This window comes from Sander lucioperca, chromosome 17 (genome assembly GCF_008315115.2).
Source record: "Sander lucioperca isolate FBNREF2018 chromosome 17, SLUC_FBN_1.2, whole genome shotgun sequence".
NCBI lineage: Eukaryota > Metazoa > Chordata > Actinopteri > Perciformes > Percidae > Sander > Sander lucioperca.
Genome location: NC_050189.1, coordinates 1,988,202 through 2,012,663, shown reverse-complemented (window position 1 = coordinate 2,012,663; position 24,462 = coordinate 1,988,202). Strand labels below are relative to the sequence as shown.

Below are 24,462 nucleotides of genomic sequence, written 5' to 3'. Positions count from 1 at the left end.
TCAAGAGACACAATTGAAAGTTTAAGGGCATGAAGTAAAGGCTATTGTCTGACCTCTGCCCTACTCTCTGTGTGTCTGTATCTTTCCTGTTTCTCTTCCAGAGTGGATTCACCCCCCTGCATATCGCTGCCCACTATGGCAACGTCAATGTGGCCACGCTCCTGCTGAACCGAGGGGCAGCAGTCGACTTCACGGCAAGGGTAGGATTCCACACTAATAAGCACTGTTATTTTGCTCTGTAAGCGCATTGACAGACATTACAATTCTACAAGAACACGTCTGCACAATATTGTTGGCTCCTGAATCTCAGCGCTATTAGCTATTAGGTTTAATATCTAGTAAATCTCAAAATTTGGATTTGGAAATTGCAAAGTGCTGGTCCTCTGTATTTTATGGCATATTGTCCAAGAGTTATGTGATTATAGGGAAGATGAATTTCCATTGTTTGTCTGGTTGGAAGAATTGACATCAGGGTTCATTAAAAAGAAGTTGTGAAATACATTAGGTAATGTACAATACAAATGTGTGGTGTGTGTGTGTGTGTGTGTGTGTGTGTGTGTGTGGGTGTGTGAGTGTGTGTGTGTGTGTGTGCGTTTGTGTGTGTGTGTGTGTGTGCGTGTGTGTGTGTGTGTATGTGTGTGTGTGTGTGTGTGTGTGTGTGTGCTTCAGGGTGTTATTATGGGTCTTTTTGTATGTTACGAAACGAAATATGTTCTAAATATGTTTGTATTGTACTTATATGCTGTTGAGGACCCCCTTGAAAATGAGATGAGTTTATCTCAAGGGGTTAATCCTAATAAAAGAATTTTGGCTTCTGTGATCAAGGAGCCAAAGCTTCCTTGTGATATGACAATATTGGTATCATCAGCGAACAGTATGGGTAATGTAGAATCAGACATCCAAGCAAAGTCATTTATATAGATGAGAAATATAAGTGGCCCAAGAATTGATCTTTGAGGCACTCCACAATAAATTCTGTTAGAAATACAACCTTTTATAGATACATATTGATCGCTATTATAAAGATAGTCACTTAGCCAATTGATAACAACATCCTGAACGCCATAACTTTGAAGTTTGGAAATAAAAATGTTATGAGCAACTGTATCAAAAGCCTTTGATATATAAGAATATATCAATTGTGAACATATAATTGTCCAAAGCTGTGGAGAATTTGTCTATAAATTGCAAAAGACCCGTGTATGTTAAGTGATTTTGTCAAAACCCATATTGGTGTTTATACAGGAAATGGTTATCATTCAGGTGTTTAAAATGTTTTGCCTACTAGCTTTTTTATGACCTTTGCTATTTTTTGGTCTTTTGGGATGACCCCGGTTTTTTAATGAGACTGAGAGGAATTGAGTTAGTGGCTCACTTATAGGAGATGCAACTTCTTTTAAATGCTTGGCCTTGATTCGTCATGACCTTCTGCAGAGTTATTGAGGCTGACAATAATTTCAAAGACAAGGCAGGGAAAAACGACGGCTTGCGTTTTCCTTGTGCTGTACACACAGAAGCGCAATTTAACTGATGCATGTTGCTCACACTACACCTCCATGGTGTAAATTCTTCATCTTGCCTCACACCCAGCTAACTCAGCAGTACACATTGTTTACTTTAATTTCTGGGTTTTCAGATTGGTATTTGTCCCTTTAATATCATCCTGAAAACAAATTTAGATGTCCTATTTTTAGGCATTGCGAGCAGTGTGGATAATAACAGCTTTTTTTCTCACCTTGCACTCTCTTAATCCTTAGGGAATTGCTTGTGTCGCTAAAAATGAGGTTGCAGAGATTGTAAATTCTGTAAATGTGGCTAAAAGGTTTGACAGAATGCACTCATCCTTTGTCTGTATTAGGCACACCATCCCCCAGTTTGAGATAATTTCAAACTTGACTGGTTCAGTTCTTAAGAACAAGATAACAAACGCAAATATATTTTACTTTGAAATAATAATAATGCACTGTATATATTTTAAAGGTGATGTTATTTAACTATGAAATTTCACTTTCCGTATCCTTTAGTTTTAACGAATTTGAAATAATTTAATGTGTCTAACTCAGCCAAAATGCAGGCCATTAAATGTTATTTTTCTCTCCCCTGTAGAATGGGATTACTCCTCTTCATGTGGCGTCCAAGCGTGGCAACACTAACATGGTTGGCCTGTTACTGGACCGTGGCTCTCAGATTGATGCTAAAACAAGGGTGAGTATTATGAGAAGCAAACTATGGTAGTGTAATCTTAGTTTTGAATTGTAGAAGGGGATTTATCTCAAGACCGCAGCACAATATGCTTCTTCTCCTCAGTCCATTCCTCCACACTTGCTGCTATTACTGATGGAATATTCTCGATGCAGATGTTTCTGCTATTATATGCACAGGAGCAAAACAATGACAAGCTCATTATCATTATCTCCATTAGTAACAACAGATGTGAATATGAGCTAAATGCTGTTGATTTCAGTTCAGCTCTGGAGGTCAGTGGATTAAGTTAAGCATCATACTCGGCAGGGGGACTATGGATGGGGGCCAACTAGCATGACAGTCATGCTATTAGCTATATTTGATTCTCACCAATACAAACTACATCCAGCCTGGGTTAGTAATTGGCTACACCTGCGTGTTGGGAGTAACCTGGCTCTGGTATAGAAACTGATGAGTTTTTTTTCAGGTGAGCCTTTGACCTCACATCCAGACTAACTTACTTAAAAGTCAGTGTCAGTATGTATTGAATGACTATGAATACGTTTCTGTGCTTGTGTGTTGCATAGGATGGTCTGACTCCCCTACACTGTGCTGCCCGGAGTGGACATGATACAGCTGTGGAGGTCCTGCTGGAGAGAGGTGCTCCCTTGCTGGCCAGGACCAAGGTGTGTCACATGCATAGACTGTAAAAATAATGGACGTAGCATCCATGACATCACCCTTTGGTTTGTGGACTGCCGTTTTGAAGCCTCATGTTTGGCACTTTATCCATCGCCATCTTGTTTTTTGGACGAGAGCATGGAGCTAGGGGGGATGACCAGCCAGTGTTGTTTATGGTTGCAATGGCGCTGTGCTAAGCTAAATGCTAATGAGGGAAAGTCTTGAAACTATGTGATTGAGACCATGAACTCATTATGAAAATGTTTACTGAGGTAATAAATCAAATGAGAAGTAAAACATTGTATATATAGACTGTATCAGTATGTGGTTCATTAGGCTTTGAACGTCTTCATGGTGCGGTCAAGAACTATTACCTACTAGGCCTACTAAATCCAGGTGACTCCTGGATGTATTGATCAACATCAGTGGTGCTAGATAGGAAGATACAACACATAAATAAGAACTTGAAAATGAAATAAGAGTTCTTGAAAGTAATATTTTTGCACCTCTGACAAAGCTAGCATAGCTCTGTTACTCTTAGTGTTCTTCTTCCAGTCTATGTACTAAGTTAGGCAAAACATATCCAGTACCTACTGCCTGTATTTTATTAACATCTCACATCTTATTTTGGTTGTAAAATGCTTAATCTCAACAGTATTAAAAGATGCAATAATCTGACAAGCCGTTGCCTATTCACACACCCAGCAGACAGAGAATCGTCATTTGAAGTTGTATTTGTGTCCTCCTGACTAATGGAAGTCTAAAATTCTTTTTGCTCTGCTTTCATTTTCCACCTGCTCCTGAAAAAATGCTCAGTCAACTAGTTGCTAACTAGGTATAGCACACTTACACTCTTAAACGGTTCTTACAGCAATCATGGTTTCATGTACACCCACAGCAATGGTCTAAGATGCAGTGTCGTATTTACAGTACACAGCCACTCCTTCCAGCCAGTCATTCCTCAAACTTCCCCTCCTACCATCTATCTCCATCAAACTAAATGACCTCTCTTTCACATTTTAGAATGGGCTGTCTCCTCTTCACATGGCGGCACAAGGCGACCATGTCGAATGTGTCAAACACCTTCTGCAGCACAAGGCTCCTGTTGACGATGTCACGTTGGACTACCTGACAGCGTTACATGTGGCAGCTCACTGCGGCCACTACAGAGTCACCAAACTGCTGCTGGACAAGAGGGCCAACCCCAACGCCAGGGCGCTGGTATGATTAAAAAGTGTAGCAATCCTGCTGTGGAAAGATACAAGTCCAAATGACAGATTAGTCAAGTTATATATATAGACTGAGTGGGCTCTAAAGACTAAGGTTTAATTATGTTACGTATTTTCTAGGTTCATCCTTTACTCTGTCTGTGTGTGTGTGTGTGTGTGTGTGTGTGTGTGTGTGTGTGTGTGTGTCACACGTTTCCCCAACAGAATGGCTTCACTCCGCTGCACATAGCCTGTAAGAAGAACCGAGTGAAAGTGATGGAGCTGCTGGTAAAATATGGAGCCTCTATCCAGGCCATTACAGAGGTACGTCACTCACCTGAGTGAAACTGAAATCAGCACAAATGTTTCTTTGAACCTACTGGGCTTTTCCAGATGGCCTTTACCTTACAGTCATACCAGAGAGGTGTTCTACTGCAGATAGTAGTAGCTACCAAATGCAAATGATAGTTTAGGTTTAATCCTGTAACTTTTGCCAAAATCTGGACTCATACTCTTTGAAATGAAATTTCATATTAACCTTTTTGTCAAGTTGTTTCACAAACATAGTGCTAAACTTGACTTAAGCTAACCTTAACAGACAAACCTACACAGTATACCACAGTGTGTACACTTAGCTAAACAGCAGCCATTGTGATAGATAATAAGGGATAATGATAATTGCTAAAACAGAGTAGCACAAATACTCACATAACATTAGCAAACTGTCTCAGTACTATCCTTTGTACAGCAATACGTTAGCTAACTTAAAACAGAAGCTAGTCTCATACCAGACCAAATAAGGCTGGAGCACAAAACACCTGAATGTATTGAATTTAGGAAAGGTTAGTTTTATCAGAGACGGTTTTGAAACGAGACACCCCAACTCAGACTAGTTTCCTGTATCTGTGTCACGTGGGTTTGGCCACCCCCACGACTCTTTAGAAGACTAGCGGCAGGTCCTGAGTGCATTGATTCTAATGGGAGAAGTGAACGTGAACACAGATTATGGCCGATCCTTTCGCCCAATAGTCACCAAAGTATTTATTGGACCCATTTTTCACAAGCCATATATCTCCTGAACATTCTTACAGACATATCAAGAGAAAATTAACTTTGTTCCAGACCTGTTTCCATTTCAGGAACAAACTCTCGCGAGATCTGGCAACACAGATAAGCTAAAATCAACAAACGTTTGTAAATGCCCTAACATTCTAGGGAAAGTAGCTATTGGCTGGTCAGAAATGGCTAGAAATTGCCAGATGACATGATGTATTATTTGCATATTAATACGTTTGATAAGCTCTCTTTGAGTAACAAATGTATTCTTTATGACTAATATTTCATGCTATTGTTCCTCGTTTGCTTCTTTTCCTGTGTCCAGTCTGGTTTGACTCCTATCCACGTAGCAGCCTTCATGGGTCACCTGAACATCGTCCTGCTGCTGTTGCAGAACGGAGCCTCGCCTGACGTCAGCAATATTGTGAGTGATGGGAATCAAGCCAATCACAATTACAATGGCAATTGTAATCTAGTTAAAGGGAGAAACGTGTCTGGAAATATTACAGTGACGTCAGCTAGCTAAAATATGTGCACATTTCAGGTAAATATGTGTGTATTGACTCTGCTGACCCGTATGTTGGCGTATGTTGTGTGTGCAGCGCGGGGAAACAGCGTTACACATGGCAGCCAGGGCAGGCCAGGTGGAGGTGGTCCGATGTCTGCTGAGGAACGGAGCGATGGTGGACGCCAGGGCACGGGTGAGACTGCTGTTATTTGTAGTAGCACACCAGGGAACACTCAGTACTAATATTTTGCCAACATGCAGAATATGCTACTAGGCCTGCAACAATTGTTACATAGTTGTCTCTTCGTCATTTTTTTTACATACTCACGGTTTCTTTGTTTAACGGCAATTAACATTAGCTAAGGTCTTAAGGGGTATGACTGGTAATTGTTGATTTTGTTTAGATATGCCTAATTGTAACTATAGAAGTGATTATTGGTCGGACTATATTTCTTTTATTATTATTTCAATTGATAGTTGTCGGCACTTGACCCTATACACGTTCATAGCAACAGCAACATTCAGTAAGATACATTTTTTTATGATAAAAAAAAAGAGGCATGGTTTACTTCATAGTGTGTGTATTTATGTTATTACATCATCTGGGTCACATAACAGTGATATTTAACTAAATATGTATCCTGGAATTCATTTTAAACTTTAATTTGTTTAAAGTAATACATATTATTAAATTGGACTGAAAGAGACAATTATATTGCTAATCACAATTATTTCTGAAACAATTAATCGTACATCAAAATTTTGAATTGTTACAGCTATACAGGCCTATGCTACAGTTTTGTAATATTAAGTTTTCATTCATATTCCGCTGGGCTGTCTGCAGGAGGACCAGACTCCCCTCCACATTGCGTCCCGTCTGGGAAAAACCGAGATTGTGCAGCTGCTGCTGCAGCACATGGCCCATCCTGATGCTGCCACTACCAACGGCTACACCCCCCTCCACATCTCAGCCAGGGAGGGTCAGGTGGAGACAGCCTCTGTCCTGCTCGAGGCTGGAGCTTCACACTCACTGGCCACCAAGGTGAGTGGAGGAGACATGTTTTTATCTTTAAATGTAACTACCTGCACAATAACTAACTCCTAGAAACATTCCAGGAGTATTGCGCATTGAGGATTTCATTATTAAAAAACTTGAACTTGACTAAACTAAAACTTGAACTTGAATATGAAGACTGCAAGCGCAACAGCTAGCCTGGCTCTGTCCAAAGTAAAACAAAAAAGACACCTACCAGCACTTTTAAAGCTTACTGATTAATGTATTTCATTTGCTTAATCCGCACACCAACAGTTTCTTGACAAACTATTTCTTAACTTTGAAAAGAGCCATGTTAGCTGTTTCTCCCTGTATCCAGTCAGTCTTATGCTAAGCTAGGCTATCTTTACTGCTCATGAATTCAGCTTTTCATTTGTAAATTGAAGAACATGTTATTCTTCTGAACATGGTCTTGCTTTAACCACAGGTCCAAACTCTGGACTCAGACTGAACACCACTCCTGAGTGCAGTTAGCCTTTAGCTGATAACGTTAGCCTACTGTACACTTTAAAAGCATTAAGAATTGCTAGCCTCAGATGTCAACATCTGCTAATCCTCCCAAAAAAGACAAACAGTATGGTGGTCACTTTTTCTCTACTGCTTTTTAGTGTGGTGATTTAAACCCAAATTGAAATAGCAATTATTGCTGTGTATTATAAAAACAAACTATTTTTCAACAAAACAACTCACAACTGTTAAAAATAATACCGCTAATCTTAATATCGTATAAGGTTGGAACAAATGAGCAATAGCAGCTACTTTTAATACCAGATGTAGAGATGAAGGAAGAGATTGTAAGTGCATTTATGCTCTTAGTGCTGATCCCATGGTGATAAGCGGTCACAGTATGACTGTATGTGCAGCTCTCTGTTGGTTTGACCCACTTTTAATGAATGATTGATGTGGCTGTAAATCTGCTGCTTTCCTCTGAATTGTGCATGAAGGCAGTCAAGTGATTTATGATTATCACTGTGGAGGTGTTTACCAGAGGAGGCTGCACAGGCCAGACCTTCACTTTGCATCCAGTCTGGGACAGAATAGCCCTTTAATGTGTTCATACACTATTAATAGTGAGACAAAGTCCTTTGTGGTGCACTGTATGTGTCAGGGTACAGTGGTTCTCCTCTCTCCCACCCTCGACGCCTCTCTGGGGAGGAAGGGTGTGGCTGTCGCTACGGAAACCAAATCAGGAAAAGTTGTTGTCATGCAAGGGTAACACTCTCCATCTATCCAAGCATGTTCATAATAGTCCTTATCCTTGATTTGCTTAGACTGTTGTGATGTTTCCCTGTCTCAGTGTAAGGAGACCCTCTCCCTCTCCTCTCCATCACCTGTAACATCAGATATAATCCAGACAAACAAAGGATTGCTCCATCCATGGGCAGGGCTGGGTCATGTGGTTTCTGTCAGCTCCAGTTCTGTATATCTCAATAGTAAAGTGCCCCCTCTGCTGGTTTCTTTGTGAAAGTTAAAGGACTTGATTTCAAATTTTTGGTTTAAGGTTACCTAGAATTGCATCAGCATATCAGCCAGCTGTATAATTGCTTTATGTCACTAACAAAACAGACACCCATTCGGCCTCAGGGAATCATACCTGATAAGACTTTGTCCCAGGAACCCCTAAGATGATTTTAGTTTTATTTTGTGTCTAAACAATACTTGTATTAAACAATTTTAGTGAAATGAACTATTCCCCATGTTGCTCAACAACTAGAGTGGTCCCTCAGGGCCTCACGATGTATGCAATGATATGTATGGATATATGTTAATGTAAATGTAAATATCCCCAACTGCATTTGTTGGGTCTCATAAATGAGTCTTATATCATATTCAAATGGCTGAGATTAGTCTGAAAAATATATAAATGGCTTGCTTGTGTCTTACAGTATGTAAAGAATTATATATATATATATATATATATATATATATATATATATATATATATATATATATATACACATGTAGAGGGAGATCATAGGGACCAATAACCTGAGTATATATATCCTGTATTTAATGTCTTTGAACACATTTCTTAACCTCCTTCTCTGGCTGTTTCTCTCCACAGAAAGGTTTTACTCCCTTGCATGTGGCCTCCAAGTACGGAAGCCTAGATGTAGCCAAACTTCTGCTGCAGCGTCATGCACCAGCGGATTATGCTGGAAAGGTATGCCTCCAAAATAAAAACCTTCTATTTAAATTTTTTAGTGTACAATCTATGCATATGGTGTACGATTTGATTAAAATCATGTTCATTCTCTAAATCACTGCATGTAAATGGAAAAAAGTTTTTAAATGTGTGTTGCTATTTTTCTGTGTAAAGGTTACATTGACTACAAGAGCACTGGTACGGCTAGTTTGAATAAAATCATTCCTTTATTGGGATTAACTATGACTTCCAGCTTTTGCTGTCTAATATAACTCTAATTCATCTCAACCTACAGTCTTATCCCATTTAACACTTCCTATTAATAGTGTGTGTGTGTGTGTGTGTGTGTGTGTGTGTGTGTGTGTGTGTGTGTGTGTGTGTGTGTACCTCTGTGTGTCTGTCAGCCTCTCTGTCAGCCTGTCTGTGTGTGTGTGTGTGTGTGTGTGTGTGTGTGTGTGTGTGTGTGTGTGTGTGTGTGTGTGTGTGTGTGCGTGTGTGTGGTGCACTAACTGCTGTTTAATCCATGTGCGCTCACCGTCCATCCCTTACAGAATGGCCTCACCCCGCTCCATGTCGCAGCACATTACGATAACCAGAAGGTGGCGCTCCTGCTTTTGGACAAAGGAGCGTCCCCTCACACCATGGCCAAGGTGAGAGTCCACCGCACAGAGCTGTAGACATTGTGCTGAGGCAGAGCAAAAAAATCCAACATGGAAAATGAGGCAGCATGGATTTCTCGCCTGTTATCATTGGACCAAAGCTCCACATTTAGCTCAAGTGATGACAACTGAGCCTTCAGCAAATGGAGTTTACTGATGGCCATGAGATGAGGTTAAAAGTCCTGGGTTGCATCCGAAATCTCATACTCTGCACTACATACTCAATATGTATACTATCATTCAACATACTTTTGTGTAAATAAACAGCAGTGTGTATCTTTTTGGACTCACAAAGCTGTAATTTTCAACGTCACTTCCTCAGAGCCTCCTTGCCGTTGAAGACGCGTAACCATGATAACCCATGCCGACCTCCCCTCTAGCAGCATCGCCAGATAACACTTAAATTACTGACAGAGGGGAATAACTAGACCAACAGTCACTTAAATATGTAGAAATTTAAATGAGCGCGTTATTGATGTTACAGAGCTCCTTGGTTTCTGTCTATTTGTCTGTTATGAACGTTGTCGTCACTACTGCATTGCATTGTGGGATATTTATGCCGGCGTAGTGTCCAGTAGTGCATATTGCAATATTTTACTGGAAATATTATGCAATTCCCATACTATTGGTTTCATACTAAGGTTTCGGACATGCAACAAACCTCACAAGCTACTAAATAGCATGTTAGTGTGGGATTTTGGATGCAGCCCTGGAAAAATAAACTTTGCCAAACTACTGTTTCCAAGTTCAAGAATGAACTTCTTTTTCTCGTCAAATATACTGCAGTTTCATTTTTAATGCCGCTTATTTCCTAAAACAGCTGGTTGCTGTAGTTTTTAACAGTGTAACTCAAACAGAAAGGAAGGCCATTTGTTAGGGACTATTTTCAGCAGAGGATTAACACACATTTGGTGCTGTAGTGAGGATTTGGGGCAGCAGGACTGACTCAAAGTAATCTACAGTATGTGTGTGTGTGTGTGTGTGTGTGTGTGTGTGTGTGTGTGCGTTCATCAGCCAGTGCAACAGTGTGGCTCACTGATGAGTTTTAACAAACAATGGAGCTCTATGGCACAGAGGAAGAAGATAATCCAGGCTTTAATACACACTCAATACTTGTTGATACATTCACCTTTGGTTTGGCGCTGCACAACATGATTTGTTGACAGTGAAAATACAGCCAGCCTTTTCCTGTAATACTAGTCCAAATGACAGGGTAAGATGTGTACTTTAGTGTGTTACTACCATACTTATATGGCATATAAATCAGTCAGGCCTTTACTTGAGTAAAAGTAATAATAACACACTGTAGAAATACTCATTCAAAATCTTACTTGAGTAAAAGTACAAAAGTATTAGTATTAATTATATACTTGATGTACCAAAAGTAAAAGTACTCACTGTGCAGAATACCATTTCATAATAATGTACTGTATATTATATTATTTTTGATTGGATGATTGGATGAATTATTTATGCTCTAGTGTGTTCATCACCTTAGCGTTGCGGCTGGTAAAGGTGGAGCTTACGTTACAAACTTTATATAGCTTAACCTGTATTAATACATCATTTTGTATTTGTTAATTATAATTTTTATAAATAGTCGGAAACGGCAAAGTAACTAAAGCTGTTGTGGAGTGAATACTAAAAAATGTCCCGCTATAAATGTCCTTCTGTGTGGAGAAGAAGTATTTCAAAATGAATCTTAATATTTGAAACTTCAAAGTTAAAACTTAAGTAATGTACTTGAGTAAATGTTACATTTCACCAGTACAAAAACATTTGGTGCTTATATGATTATTTTGTTTTAACTATTCATGTCTTGTGTTGGATTCCCTGGCTGTTTATGTTTGTTCCCAAAAAGCATTTTGGTACAAGAGGTTTCCAGCCGTTAACATTGAGCAGTGACAGCAGTGTCTCCCCTGTCCTCATGAATCAGAACGGCTACACTCCGCTCCACATCGCGGCTAAGAAGAACCAGATGGACATCGCCACCGTGCTGCTGCAGTACGGAGCCGAGACCAACATCCTGACCAAGCAGGGAGTCACCCCGCTCCATCTGGCCTCCCAGGAGGGCCACGCCGACATGGCAGCCCTGCTTATGAGCAAGGCAGCCCAGGTCAACATCCAAACTAAGGTACTGCAGAAACCTTTTAATACATCAATAAATCCTCAACACACCCACACAGCCATCAGAGAGCTCAACAGTGACCGGCCACTTTTTTAACGGTTCTGGATCGGGAAGTGTTTTTCCCCATTCAATGTTCCACTGACGTTTCAAAAATTGCTTATATGAAGAGTTTTAAGCCTGGAACCAAGCCAACCAGCTAATTTATTGCTGCGAACAGAAACTATCAGAGACTTCTATGGTAGCAGCTCGCTCCAGCTGTTAGCGGGTTTGCAGGTACCGTAAATTTCCATGGTAACAGCGATTTGGACCAATCAGAGATGTCTCTGTTACGCTTAGGATCCTGGGCAGTGTAGTTTTTCTCCATAAGATCGTGAATAAAACGTGTTTCTCTTAAAACAAAGTTGATTTCATACAGACTTCTAGCTTTTACAGGAGCAGAAACCTTTCATTACACAACCTCGTAGCTCACGGTCAGTCTACCCCAGATAGTTTAGACATTATGGATGATAATCTAAATCCTTATGGAGAAAATCAACGGGGTTTTTCTTCCGGAACCACACTGTTGAGCTCTATTGTACCTTGCTACAGTTAAAGCCACAACATGTCTGAATATTGTTCAATCACTTGGAAAATCTGAATCCTAAGTAACTGCAAGAACATTTACATACTAGCTACCATATCTTTAATCACCCTATCAATTAAGTAATGCAACCTGTTTTTTAGGACAAACAATGTCTTCTTTACTGTGTCAAAGGAGCTCCATTATTATTATTATTCGACAAGAAAGAATGGACACAATGTGTCTGAATCTGTCTGTTGGAATATAGTAAGTGTGTGTGTGTGTGTGTGTGTGTGTGTGTGTGTGTGTGTGTGTGTGTGTGTGTGTGTGTGTGTTCCTCACACAGAGCGGCATAACTGCCCTCCATCTGGCAGCCCAGGAGGATAAAGTGGCTGTTGCCGAGATCCTAGCCAAAAACGGAGCCAACCTCGACCAGCAGACCAAAGTATGAACAATCATATTTTCATATTCATTCTCTGCATTTATCTGTACACCTGCTGGCTATACATAATATTATTCAAGGTCATCTCCCATTCTGCTGAAACCATCATCTTCAATAACAGTATTCTTAGAATGTGTCTCTATAAATGTAAGTATTTTTTTGTGTTATTCTTCTGATCTGCTGTTGTTTTGCAGTTGGGATACACCCCGCTAATTGTAGCATGTCACTATGGTAACGCGAAGATGGTCAACTTCCTGCTTCAGAATGGAGCCGATGTCAACGCCAAGACCAAGGTACTAAGACTACAGATAGTCATTTTTATCTGCATGCACCATTGTTAACATACTTTTAAAATATTATGCTATTATTGTATTTCACCATTATTATTTCTAACATGGTGCTTCTTCTCTTAAGTCAAAGTTTTCTGATTACAACAAGATCTTTTCAACATTGGAACAAGATAATCTCATGTCATAATGAATTATTTCCCTCCATATTGCTACACACAGAAAAACCTGTTAGTCTAACAACATATCTTTTTATGTATACTAAGACATCTTCTCGTTATTATGACAATGTATCTTGTGAAAATGGGAAACTTCTAATTATACAGTATCTTCATACCAACGTTATGCTTATTGTAGTTAGAAGTTGTTACATGACAATATTGTTATAATGATGGCAGCATTAAGCTTTGTATATCAAAGACCAGCATCACAAATTTAGCCAACATCTTTGAATTTCATATCAGCAGCCCTAATGTCAGGCAGGTTCAGGTTCAGGTTGCTTTATTTCTACCCGTAGGTAGATTTTCTTCTGCAGCAAGAGCATGACATCCATCATGACACAAAACTACGAAAACACACCAAAAACTGACACAAGTACTCATAATTTAATACAAATACAACTATAACTACTCAAGGTTCCACCAATTATGAAATAGGAGAGCGAGAGAGAGATGAAAAAATCAAGATAAAAGCAGGTTTACAACCGAAAAACAAACTATGAATAATCACTTTATTTGATGATGGATTGGTTTTATCTTCTGTACTCTCTCCTCTCCAGAATGGATACACTCCTCTTCACCAGGCAGCGCAGCAAGGAAACACACACATCCTCAACGTGCTGCTGCAAAGCGGTGCCAAGCCCAACGCTATCACCGTGGTACGTAAACAGCCACATTAGTGCAAACACACACACTTTACAGTACATAGACACACATGTCATTCACTGTGCTTTCTCATCCAGAATGGTAACACTGCCCTGGGGATCGCTCGGAGGCTGGGCTACATCTCTGTGGTGGATACGCTGAGGGTCGTCACTGAGGAGATCATAACCACCACAACAGTACGGCACACACACACACACACACACACCTCACACATATTTTTTTCTTTTTTTAGATTTCTTTTTTTTTTCTTCTGACAAACCAATCACAACCACATACACTTACAACACAAGACCACAAACTCATCAGACATTACAATACAGAGTACAACAGACTGGGGAGTGGGGGGGGAGGGGCAGCTGCAGAACCATAGTAGTAATTTTCAGTACATTTATTTATATGTCCAGTTTTTCCAAGTATAGGCTTATAAAGATCCAGGGTCCTTCATCTCCTCGGTCAAATTTATAGAGGGCTGATGCGGCAGATTCCATTGACAGCAAATCCATAAAGTCCTTTAACCAATTGTCTGTGCGACAACACATCATATTAAATTCCCATTATAATCTAAAGTTCAAGGTTATGTTAGAGACAGCAAGAATCTGTGCTGCAATGGAAATGTGCATTGGTGGAAAACGAACACTAAGCTTTGACATATCAGCGGTGGAAGCCGCAAAAATGAATTGATAAAAATGGAGGTGATAATAATGCATGTGAATTGACAATTAGAGTGATACATTATCAAGTGATTCGATTAATGTGAAGCTGATTTGATTAAAACAGTCATGACATAATGAAAACAGCCACTTTACATAATTTTCCCCATCTTACATTCATCATTCACAACACAAAATCGCCACTTATCATTTAAGGAAAGTGGCCTCAAGGCTGGGAGTAACAAAAAGTACTGTAATTGAAAAAAACTGAAGTGATGAAATGAATGTGAATTGAAAGAAAGAGTGATAAATTGTCAATTGATCTGAGTAACTAGATTGCCATTTGATTTGCAACGGTGCTGCTCTGATAATTAATTGTGTTACTGTTTACTGTCTACCATTCATCATTTGCAACACCCAAATAACATTATCGTTTACAGAAAGCAATTCTGTGACTTCTGCCCAAAATGTCAATCAAAACCAACACCCACTCCACACACCCAGGAGGAGAGCTCTGGTTTTTGATTGACATTTTGGGCAGAAGTAACAAAAATTGCTTGCTGTAAAGGATAAATGTACAGTACAATTAAATCAACATCTAAAACAAACACTGAACATTATAAGGTAGGATATATTGCAGGGCTGTTATGTTATGGTACACTGCATTGGTTGCAGCTAGGTTTACCTATGTGTATGATGTGACATGTGGTTAATGGATCTCTTTCCTCCCATGCTGCTAGACGGTGACAGAGAAACACAAGCTAAACGTGCCAGAGACCATGACTGAAGTGCTGGATGTCTCGGATGAAGAGGGTGAGTCATGTCAACATTAACCCACAGTGCAGCCCTCTCACTGGTATTCTAACCATGTGTCCAACAGCACTATGAATAAGCTAGATGCTGAACTAGATCAGCTGTTAGGCACACAACAAAGCCCTGTTTGTGTGTTGAGCCCACGTTAGTTTACTGGTCAGTTTCCCTGCTAGTGAATATGTTTCCATTACAGCTAGGGAACCCTTACACTAGGGCTGCACAATTAATCAAATTTTAATCACGATCACGATTTTGGCTTCCCACGATCAAATTCACATGATTGAGCGATATTTAAAATGCGTCATTCCATTCATAGAACGCTCCGTATCAAAGTTTTGTTTTTCCATAGCTCCGTAAACCACTGTCTGAACACGTGCCTCCATGAGCCAATCAGAGATGTTCCCTGCACTGCACAGCTTAGTTTCTAGATGTAGACAGTCACAGAGGACAGAGTAATGTGAGGAAAATTCCACAACAGATAGCAGTCGGTCATAAGTTGTCACAAGGTTTACCAGTTTACCAGTAAACGCAACATTTTGTTATTTATTTATTACATTTAGCAAGAATGTAGCACAATATGGATGTGAAAGCAGTTATAATTAGCCTATGTGACAATAAAATTTGTTTTGGTTAAAATCAACAAATAATCGTGATAATTAATTGTGATCTCAATATTGATCAAAATAATCATGATTATCATTTGGGCCGTAATCGTGCAGCCCTACCTTACACTTACCCTGCTTTAAAGAAGCACTAATTGATCATTTTATATTAACAATGCCTATGTGAAATATAAAACGGGGATAATGACAAATAGAGAATTATCAGCCAGACTCTCCTCAGCTCTACGAAGCTTTTTAGCCTCTTTTAGTTCATTGATTTGGTTAAATTCCCTGTAAATCTCCCTGTTTTCCCTGACAGCCATAACGATCACTGTATACCACCTGCCCTGCACCAAACAGAGAAAATAAGACTGTAGCAGTAGGAGAAAGTGGAACATCTAGCGGCTAAAGAGCCAGGAGTTGGTGGAGGAAAAAGCAGAGCTAAAAGTATCGTCAGGTGGCCTTGAGCACAACTCAAAATGCATTCTAATGTTACTCAGTGTCTGATAGATGGGTCAAAAGGAAAGTGTTTGCTAACATGTTAGCCATTACAACTTTATAAGGTATTAATGTGTCAAATATTGTGTCCTGTCCTGCCAAGTGGGCAAAAGAATTGTTAATTGATTACTACAGCTTTAGGGAGATTGATAGCCAAACTAGTACTATAATGTTTATGAGTTCCTAATGCAGACTGAGGAACAAGCCATTTAAATACTGACATTATTTCTACTAGGGGTATGCAAAAAAAAAACAATTCACATTCAAATTGCGATTCAAGCTCTAACGATTCAAAATCGATTCATATTTAATTATTATTATTATTATTTATTTTTTTGTAATTGTATGTCTACTGCAATCACATGGGAAAAGTAACTACATTTACATACTGTGAATCGTTTCTTTAATCGAGAATCGTTTTTGAATCGAAAATCAATATTGAATCGAATCTTGAGCCTGAAAATCGATATTAAATCGAATCGGGACATTTTCTGAATCGTGCACCCGTAATTCCTACCCTTATTTTCAAGTAATTTTTAAGCAGGAAATTGTCCCTTCGGAGTATCTGGTACATTGGTATCAGCCTTCAAATACTTACATTACAGTTAGCCCAAACTGTGTTGTACATTTCTGTCTCCCTTTTGAGAAGAGTTCAGAGGTCTTTTCAGCCATTAGCAGATTTTAGGAAGTAGTGAGTGACTGTGCTGTCCACCCACAGCATTGAAAGCCATTGATGATGATGATGATGTTATGTCAGACGACCCCATAGATGTGGAAGGTATTCGGCACGCTGCTTTGTGTGCAGACTTGCTGTGCTGATTGTACCAGGAGTGGGGTAGTGTGTTATGCATGGTGAATGAGCCTGTACCAACTGCTGTTTGGCTAAGTGCTACAATACTAACTGTAGTATATTTGGATACAGGTAATACAGAGAAAGTGGTTGAAGTTGAACTGAGCCAAAAAGATTTCACTCTTGAGGACATCTTATTAAAGGCTCAAAGCATCAACGCACATCATTTGCTGATGTACATTTAAAGGAACAGTTTTGTAAAAGGCTCATCGCTCACTTCAATCACAATTGGCTGCAGCACCATGCTGTCTGTGTATAAAACATCAGTTACGTGAAGAGAGCCAGGCCATCTGTATCCTCCAGTCTTTATGCTAAGCTAGGTTAACTGCCATTGTCAGCTCCAGCTATGTACATCATGTATTAGTATGTTTGTTTTTATCATATCAAATACAAAAGTTACCTACATTGATGACAGAGTTAAAGAGAAGCACTAGGGCGGTAGTGTCAAACTCAACTTCACTAAGGGCCAGACTGGATAAGAGAATCACATCAAGGGCCAGACATGTATAGTTTATTGACATGCTTTTATTTTGAAAATGTCATTTTTAATATATCTTTGACTATATTATTGCATCTCTCATGAAGTCCTGAAAAAGTCAGCAAAAAAGTTCCTTAGCCATCATAGAAAAAAGCAACAAAAACAACTAAAAAAATGTCGGAAAAAGGGGCAAAAACGTGGGATTTATAGTGAACCTTAATTGATCAAAACTCGGAGGGGCCGGATTTGGCATTTGAGTTGAGATTTGAGTTCAGTCGATGCCTGAAATGCTTTAACTAAACATGAACATGACAACTCCCTGAATGATATATCTCCTTCTTAGACTCCTCCCTCTCCAGGTAGCCAGTATACTAATGTCATCAGACAGGGTCTGTAATTAGCACCCACCACCCACCAAATGGGGCTACATTTTTGGCAGTGGTGGGTAAAATTGTCAGGCCATCGTCAGAGAAACACACAAGAGAAAGTCACACTTATTAAGGTTAGCGTATGATTGGGTAGAACTAAACATTTGAAACTCTGCTATATAAAAGCAACCGTATTGGCCATAGAACCGTAATCGTTTTCATTGACAGTCAAAGTTCACCAAATTGTAACCAATAACCAAATGTAGGCTAATGTTTTGTCCTCGCTTTACAGGACATACAACAGTAGCTCAGCACAGGTCTTACTAACGATATTAACATACACTGTGTGTACCTGTTGTGACAATTGCCTTTGCTTTGTGTTTTTTCTCTCTCACACACACACACACACACACACACACACACACACACACACACACACACACACACACACACACACAGTGTGAGGCCTATGAATCTCAATGATACAGCTTACTTAGTTCTGGTAATATATTGTGTAATCTTCAAGTTTACAGTAATTCTTGTAATATCCCAATGAATCAAGTGTTGAACAGGATTACTGTAAATGATATTGAAATTGTGTTTTCTGCAAAAACAAATGTCAATGAAGCCATGTCTAACCCCTCCAGTATTAGAAGGATATATATAAGAAGGATTATCTATAATTGATTGATTGATTAATTTGCGTTAGAGATGAGACACAGAGTCACACTGTGGGCCCTATCTCGCACCCGGACGCGCGTAAAGCCCGACGCAAGTGTCTTTGCTAGTTTAAGACCGACGCAGTTGTCAATTTCCCGTCCAGCGCCCACGTCGTTTAAATAGCAAATGCGCCTGCACTCATCTGTGGCCCATGGTCTTACAGGGAGGTGTGTTTAGGTGCATTCTAGGAGTATTGCTATCTTGAGGCAGCGGAAAGTGATGACCTGGTCATGGTCTAAAGTCAATAACACAGCATTTTCATTGTTATTTTAACAGCAAATTAGTAAAATGCGCCTAGGCTTGTGCACAGCGTTTTTTCCGCCGTTAAACTAGCAAAACTGGATTTATACACGCCCTAAACCCACCTGCGCCAGGCGCTTCATGCCGTGCGCTTAGATCGTTAAAATAGGGCCCTAAAGGTGCAGAAGAAACATCCTTATGATCATAGTCACTGCACCATTGATTTGCAATAATTTGAAGTCAGTAGATTCTTTCATTTTCATCACAAATGTAACTATTCTGTTAACTTCATAATCTAAATGTCTGTTACAAGACTTGATCTTTGTTTGAAATGATCTTCCTTTAACACACACAGGCCTGAGAGTGAGTGTTTTTGTGTGCTTCACAAGCTCCACCAGTTTCTGAATATGCTGGTGGACAGCAGTAGTGTTACTGTGGCCAGGCCTGTGGTTTAGATAACATACATGCCATAGAGAATGCTGCCTAACATTGCCCTGCTTAGGCTTGGGATGAGGCAACAGACGAAGACATGTTTAATGCATAGACTAGAATCAGAACTTGTGAACAGAATGTTTTATAGTGATCCAGTAGCAGTATCTCAGCAGTGAGAAACTAAATGGTAAGTATGCTAACATCATATGCAGCTGCTAACCTGCTAAGCTACTACTCCCCTTAGCATATTAGCCAATATTAGCCCATTGCCGATAAATGACAAGAAATTGAAGAAGCGAAATGCCAAGATAAATGTGAAACAGTGTCACCATTCTATACATTATCCACCAAACTGTGAAATGTCCCCTCCACCCTTCTCTTTTCTCTCTCCAGGTGATGACACGATGACAGGCGATGGGGGGGAGTATCTGAGGGCGGAGGACCTCAGGGAGCTGGGAGATGACTCCCTGCCAGGACAGTATCTGGATGGAATGAACTACCTCCGCTTCAGCCTGGAGGGGGGGCGCATCGACAGGTATAGCACACTTTGTCACATGTTGAACTTAGCTAACAAGCAAATACAACAATTTGGTAAGAGGTTCAGTGTGGCTTTAGTAAACCAACTGACTAAGGGGGCATTCACACCTACCTTGTTTGGTCCGGACCTTCCGACTTTTCAGATCAGACTTTTCAGTTTGATCCGAGAGAGGATACCAAACGGCCAAAATTTGGTCCGACCAAAAGAGGTAGTCTCAAACTGAACCATGGTCCGGTTTGTTTCTAGTGTGAAAGCATTTTTTGGATGGCTCAGACTTTCAGACCAAATACATGAAGCTCTGGCAGACTATCTTTCTTTAAGGAACAGCTCAGTGCTTAGTGTGTAGGCTACATGAGAGTGTTATGGATGGCTGGAGAAAATGCAGACCCAAAATGCAGAGGCGGAAACTGAGGATAATTTTGATGTTTTAATAAACTAAGAAAAAGTAAGAGTTCTGGAAACAAGCAGGCAAAAACGGGAAACCAAAAATAAAGTCCAAGAAAAACAAAAACTCAACACGAACTGGGAAGACAAACAAAACTGAAAAAACATAATCTTGTTACCCTAAATACACAGGGTAACGAGGAAACGCAAGACAGGTGACACAAGGCTGGGAAACAGGTGAAACACATTAGGGCAATCACAAGGGCGGGAAAACACAGGAAGTAAAACAAGACAAGACAGAAAACAAGACCGTCAAAATAAAACAGGAAACAGGGCAAAAATACAAAACAGAAATAACAGATTACCAAAACAAGACAAAACACACCAAACCCATAACAGAGAGAGTGTGTGACGGTGTCAGTGCTCAGACCAGACAGTTGTCGGCTATCAGAGCAGAGAATACATCAGCAGTTTACAGTGTACTTGTTAAGTGGTAGTAAATGTACAGTGTAGGTTTCCGTTTGTCTCTGAATAAATGCTGCTGAAAGAAAGCTCCCATGTCTTGCTTCTTAACATCACAACAAAACAAAAAGAGGAGAGAGCTAGCCTGGCAAGCCAGCCAGACCCACATCAAGATGTTGGGTCTGGGAACTCACCATTGGCAGGGCTCAATCCGAGGGGCGGGATAAACGGTTGTCTTTCAAATTCCCTCTGCACTCATAGCCAACCAGAGCAACGCTAGTTGATACATTAAACTTTTGCCGTATCCGGTCGGCAAAACTCCGAACACATCTTCATTTTTTAAGAATGACTTCAGTGCTTAACTCCAAGTCTTCCAGAGTCGCGGCTAGAGCCGATTTGAAAGACCGCTGTTCGCCAGCAGCAGCCATCTTCTTTGTTTTCAAGTAGCAGGGAATTCACACGGAACCGTCGCAACTCTGCCGTCCTTATGTTAAGCCCCGCCCACCAACTCTATACACATGTCATTGGCCTGACCAGAATTTGGAGAGTTGCTAGACTGATCCTGGTTGCAAATTACATTTGCTGCCGCTAGGGTGCGTCTAGATTTCTAGGCTAGGGGAGAGCAGCAGTCCGTTGAAAAAAATCTGACACAGAGAGAGGATACGAGAGGACGGGGAAGCCGTCTACAAACCAATCAATTAGCCTATTAGCTCACGTATGTGATGACGGCAGGACGTAGTTTTGTCACGTATAGATCTTTAGCGTGCTTGCATAACTGCAGTGTGAAATCAAAACTAACTGGATCAAATGCAAAAACATGAACCTTGATCCGGACCTTGGTTCGGTCTGTCAGGTGTGAAAGCCCCCAACTCCGCCTGGAAGTGGGAACTTTTTTCTGTGATTAAAAAAAACAAGTTTTTGCATGGGTTGCATCTAGGGCTGCACAATGAATTGCAATTTTAGTGCAATATCCAAGTTGTAGGGGGCACAATTTGTTAAAGCCAAAATATGTGTCAGATCATTCTGAATTAAGTATTATAGTGCTGCAGAGACATTCCCAGCCTACAAATCCTATCCTACAGACTTAAGAAAAAAATCTTTGTTTGGGACAGATCCTCACAAAAATCAAACTCTAATCATTTTAATTTTTTTACTTTTAATATTTTTCAATGAAAATGAGAAGAATTATACAAAAACGATCATTCCCTCTAATATCGTGACTCATATCAATATCAGTGAAAATAATCCCAATTAGATATTTTCCTCATATCGTGTAGCCCTAGTTGCAGCTGACTCAAAGCAAATGTTTACGCTCATCTACTTCATGCACAAACACATCTCATCTGCTCCATGGAGCAAACAACTGTCCCTGTGGAGATGTTCCAATTTTAACATAATAATCCTTTTTAATAAAATCTGAACTTTCTTCGTTGATCTGGTTCTTATTTGACCCTGTTCCAGTCTAATAACTGATATTTGCTGTGAATGGTTGTTCTAACTTTATTAAGAATCAGTGTGTGTGTGTGTGTGTGTGTGTGTGTGTGTGTGTGTGTGTGTGTGTATCTGTATGGACATGTGACACTCAAGAACTAACCGCCTGTATTTGTGTGTATTTGTGTGTGTTTTTTGCAACCTCTCCTGGTCATACTTCGTTGTTGGTCTTCCTTGTCATTCCTCCATAGTCAAAGGCAAAGGTATGTGCTGACACTGGCCAAATATCTGGCCTTTTACATCTTCAGCACTGCTGTTATATATTATAATAACCAGTTTTACAGTCTCCCTGGGACTGGGTGTTAAAACTTTTTTAGTAGTGAGTCAGAGTGAAATTAGATATTTCCTGATTTAAATCATAGCTTTGTTTTTCAGTTGTGTTGGTTAGTAGTTTGTACAGACCTTTATGGTACTCAATGATCCCTGTGCTTTTTTTTAATCTATCGCCATCATCAGGCCGAAACTTCAATTTGCCCAAAACCTTGGTTTAAGATTGAATACCCGCAAAACTAATAGCATTCCCATCAGCCTCAGCTGTACTTCAAGCTTACTGCTAATAAGCTAGTGTTAGCATGCTGACATTGTAACACACTAAACTAAAATGGTGACCATAGTTAAACATCACAGGCGATGTGTTAATTAATAATGGGACAGACCCAGTTCGTTTTGTTCACCCGAGACAAGCAAACCAACCAATGAATGACTTCCCCCCACCCCTACTCCAGCTATATAGTTTCTAGAATATAATAGATCCAAGACAAAACTGACGCAACACTTCTGTCTGCTACTTCAAGTTCCTTCTCGAGGCTATTTAGCAACGGCACCGTCGTTGAGGACGGGGTTTAGCTCCGCCCAAGACGATTGTGATTGGTTTAAAGAAAGAGGTCATGTAGCTAACAAGGGGGCTGCTGAACCCTTCATCCACCCTCATCTATTGCCTACTGATTACACCTGCTTAATATCAGCATGTAGCATTGACAATATAAGCATGTTTGCAGGCTTATGTATTTGTTTAAAACCCCACTGTACAACCTTAGAGTGGTACAGACCTGCTAGTGCGGCTGTAGACAACCTTTAAAATCTGCCATGTCTGTCATGTCATTTGTCAAGTAAGAATTCCACCGCAAATTACCGACCATATTTTGCCAAACACAGAGGTCATGTGATAATATTAGTCCCGGGCGAATCAACATCTGTGATTCGGGGTTGTTGTGTTTTGGTTATAAATTAAAGTTTTGACAGAGCCTGTACATCGTATGTGGGGGACAATGTCAGTATGCTCGAGTAAAATACAGACTTCACTTATCCTGCGTGAATACGCCGTATGACACACAGACAAGTGGGGGATAATTTCTAAATCACATTAGGTTACCAGCAATACTAGTACCGTGGTAATAAAGCTTTAGTAAATCAGCAGTATGTCATATTTGCCTGTTAAGATAGCAAAATGTATAAAATGTGTGACACAATGCAAGCCTTGATGATGTTAATCTTTTATTGTGGCATTGTTCGTGTTAAAACAACACTAATGCAAACATAGATCTTGTTTTACCAGTGACATTTAAAAGTCAATTTGATTGTAATGAGTCCATTCATTTAACTGTTTTTCCTCACTGACATTCATACATGTCATGAGCTCCAGCGTAGGAAATTAAATAACTCTTGTCCATATCAACTGGTTTTCACAGTTTTCCTATGAACATTTTGCCCTGTTTGTGGAATGTAAAGTGTATTTTTCCTGTATTCATTTCCTACCCGCTGTGATCTCTGCTATTGTCATAAGCACTGAGGTTTTCTGGCTTCAACGCTTTTCTTCTTCTGTGCTCCAGTTCCGACAGGTCCTTCACCCCCACTCACCACAGCTATTACTCCCCTAAACATGAAGGCCTGATGGATGAAATGCTCGCCAGTCAACAGGTGAAGTACCTGCTCAATGTACATTTACTCAAGTACTGTATTTAAGTAGCACTTTGATCTACTTGTACTTGACTTGAGTATTTTAAATTTGTGTTCCTTTATATTTCTACCCTGCTGCATTTATCTGAAGATTAAGATTTTACATTTGAAATATATGAAAACAATCAACTGTTATAGATCAAACTACCAGACAGTATATGAAGCCGTTAAATGTAGCTTCACC

At 39.9% G+C, this 24,462-nt stretch overlaps 1 protein-coding gene across 17 annotated transcripts in view; it reads left to right on the top strand.

The window, feature by feature from the left end:
- The window catches only part of ank2b (ankyrin 2b, neuronal), a 241,092-nt gene that overhangs the window by 170,712 nt on the left and 45,918 nt on the right, over positions 1 to 24,462 (top strand). For 16 of the 17 annotated variants that reach the window (XM_035993711.1, XM_035993710.1, XM_035993713.1 and 13 more), the window contains exons 9-27: positions 102 to 200; positions 2,107 to 2,205; positions 2,772 to 2,870; positions 3,889 to 4,086; positions 4,299 to 4,397; positions 5,455 to 5,553; positions 5,732 to 5,830; positions 6,482 to 6,679; positions 8,757 to 8,855; positions 9,389 to 9,487; positions 11,433 to 11,630; positions 12,530 to 12,628; positions 12,820 to 12,918; positions 13,691 to 13,789; positions 13,874 to 13,972; positions 15,187 to 15,259; positions 19,841 to 19,982; positions 22,514 to 22,525; positions 24,152 to 24,239. In XM_035993711.1, the coding sequence (XP_035849604.1) occupies positions 102 to 200; positions 2,107 to 2,205; positions 2,772 to 2,870; positions 3,889 to 4,086; positions 4,299 to 4,397; positions 5,455 to 5,553; positions 5,732 to 5,830; positions 6,482 to 6,679; positions 8,757 to 8,855; positions 9,389 to 9,487; positions 11,433 to 11,630; positions 12,530 to 12,628; positions 12,820 to 12,918; positions 13,691 to 13,789; positions 13,874 to 13,972; positions 15,187 to 15,259; positions 19,841 to 19,982; positions 22,514 to 22,525; positions 24,152 to 24,239 (2,097 nt within the window). The remainder of the gene's footprint in view (positions 1 to 101; positions 201 to 2,106; positions 2,206 to 2,771; positions 2,871 to 3,888; positions 4,087 to 4,298; positions 4,398 to 5,454; positions 5,554 to 5,731; positions 5,831 to 6,481; positions 6,680 to 8,756; positions 8,856 to 9,388; positions 9,488 to 11,432; positions 11,631 to 12,529; positions 12,629 to 12,819; positions 12,919 to 13,690; positions 13,790 to 13,873; positions 13,973 to 15,186; positions 15,260 to 19,840; positions 19,983 to 22,513; positions 22,526 to 24,151; positions 24,240 to 24,462) is intronic. The other variant, XM_031299818.2, reaches the window with a different exon arrangement.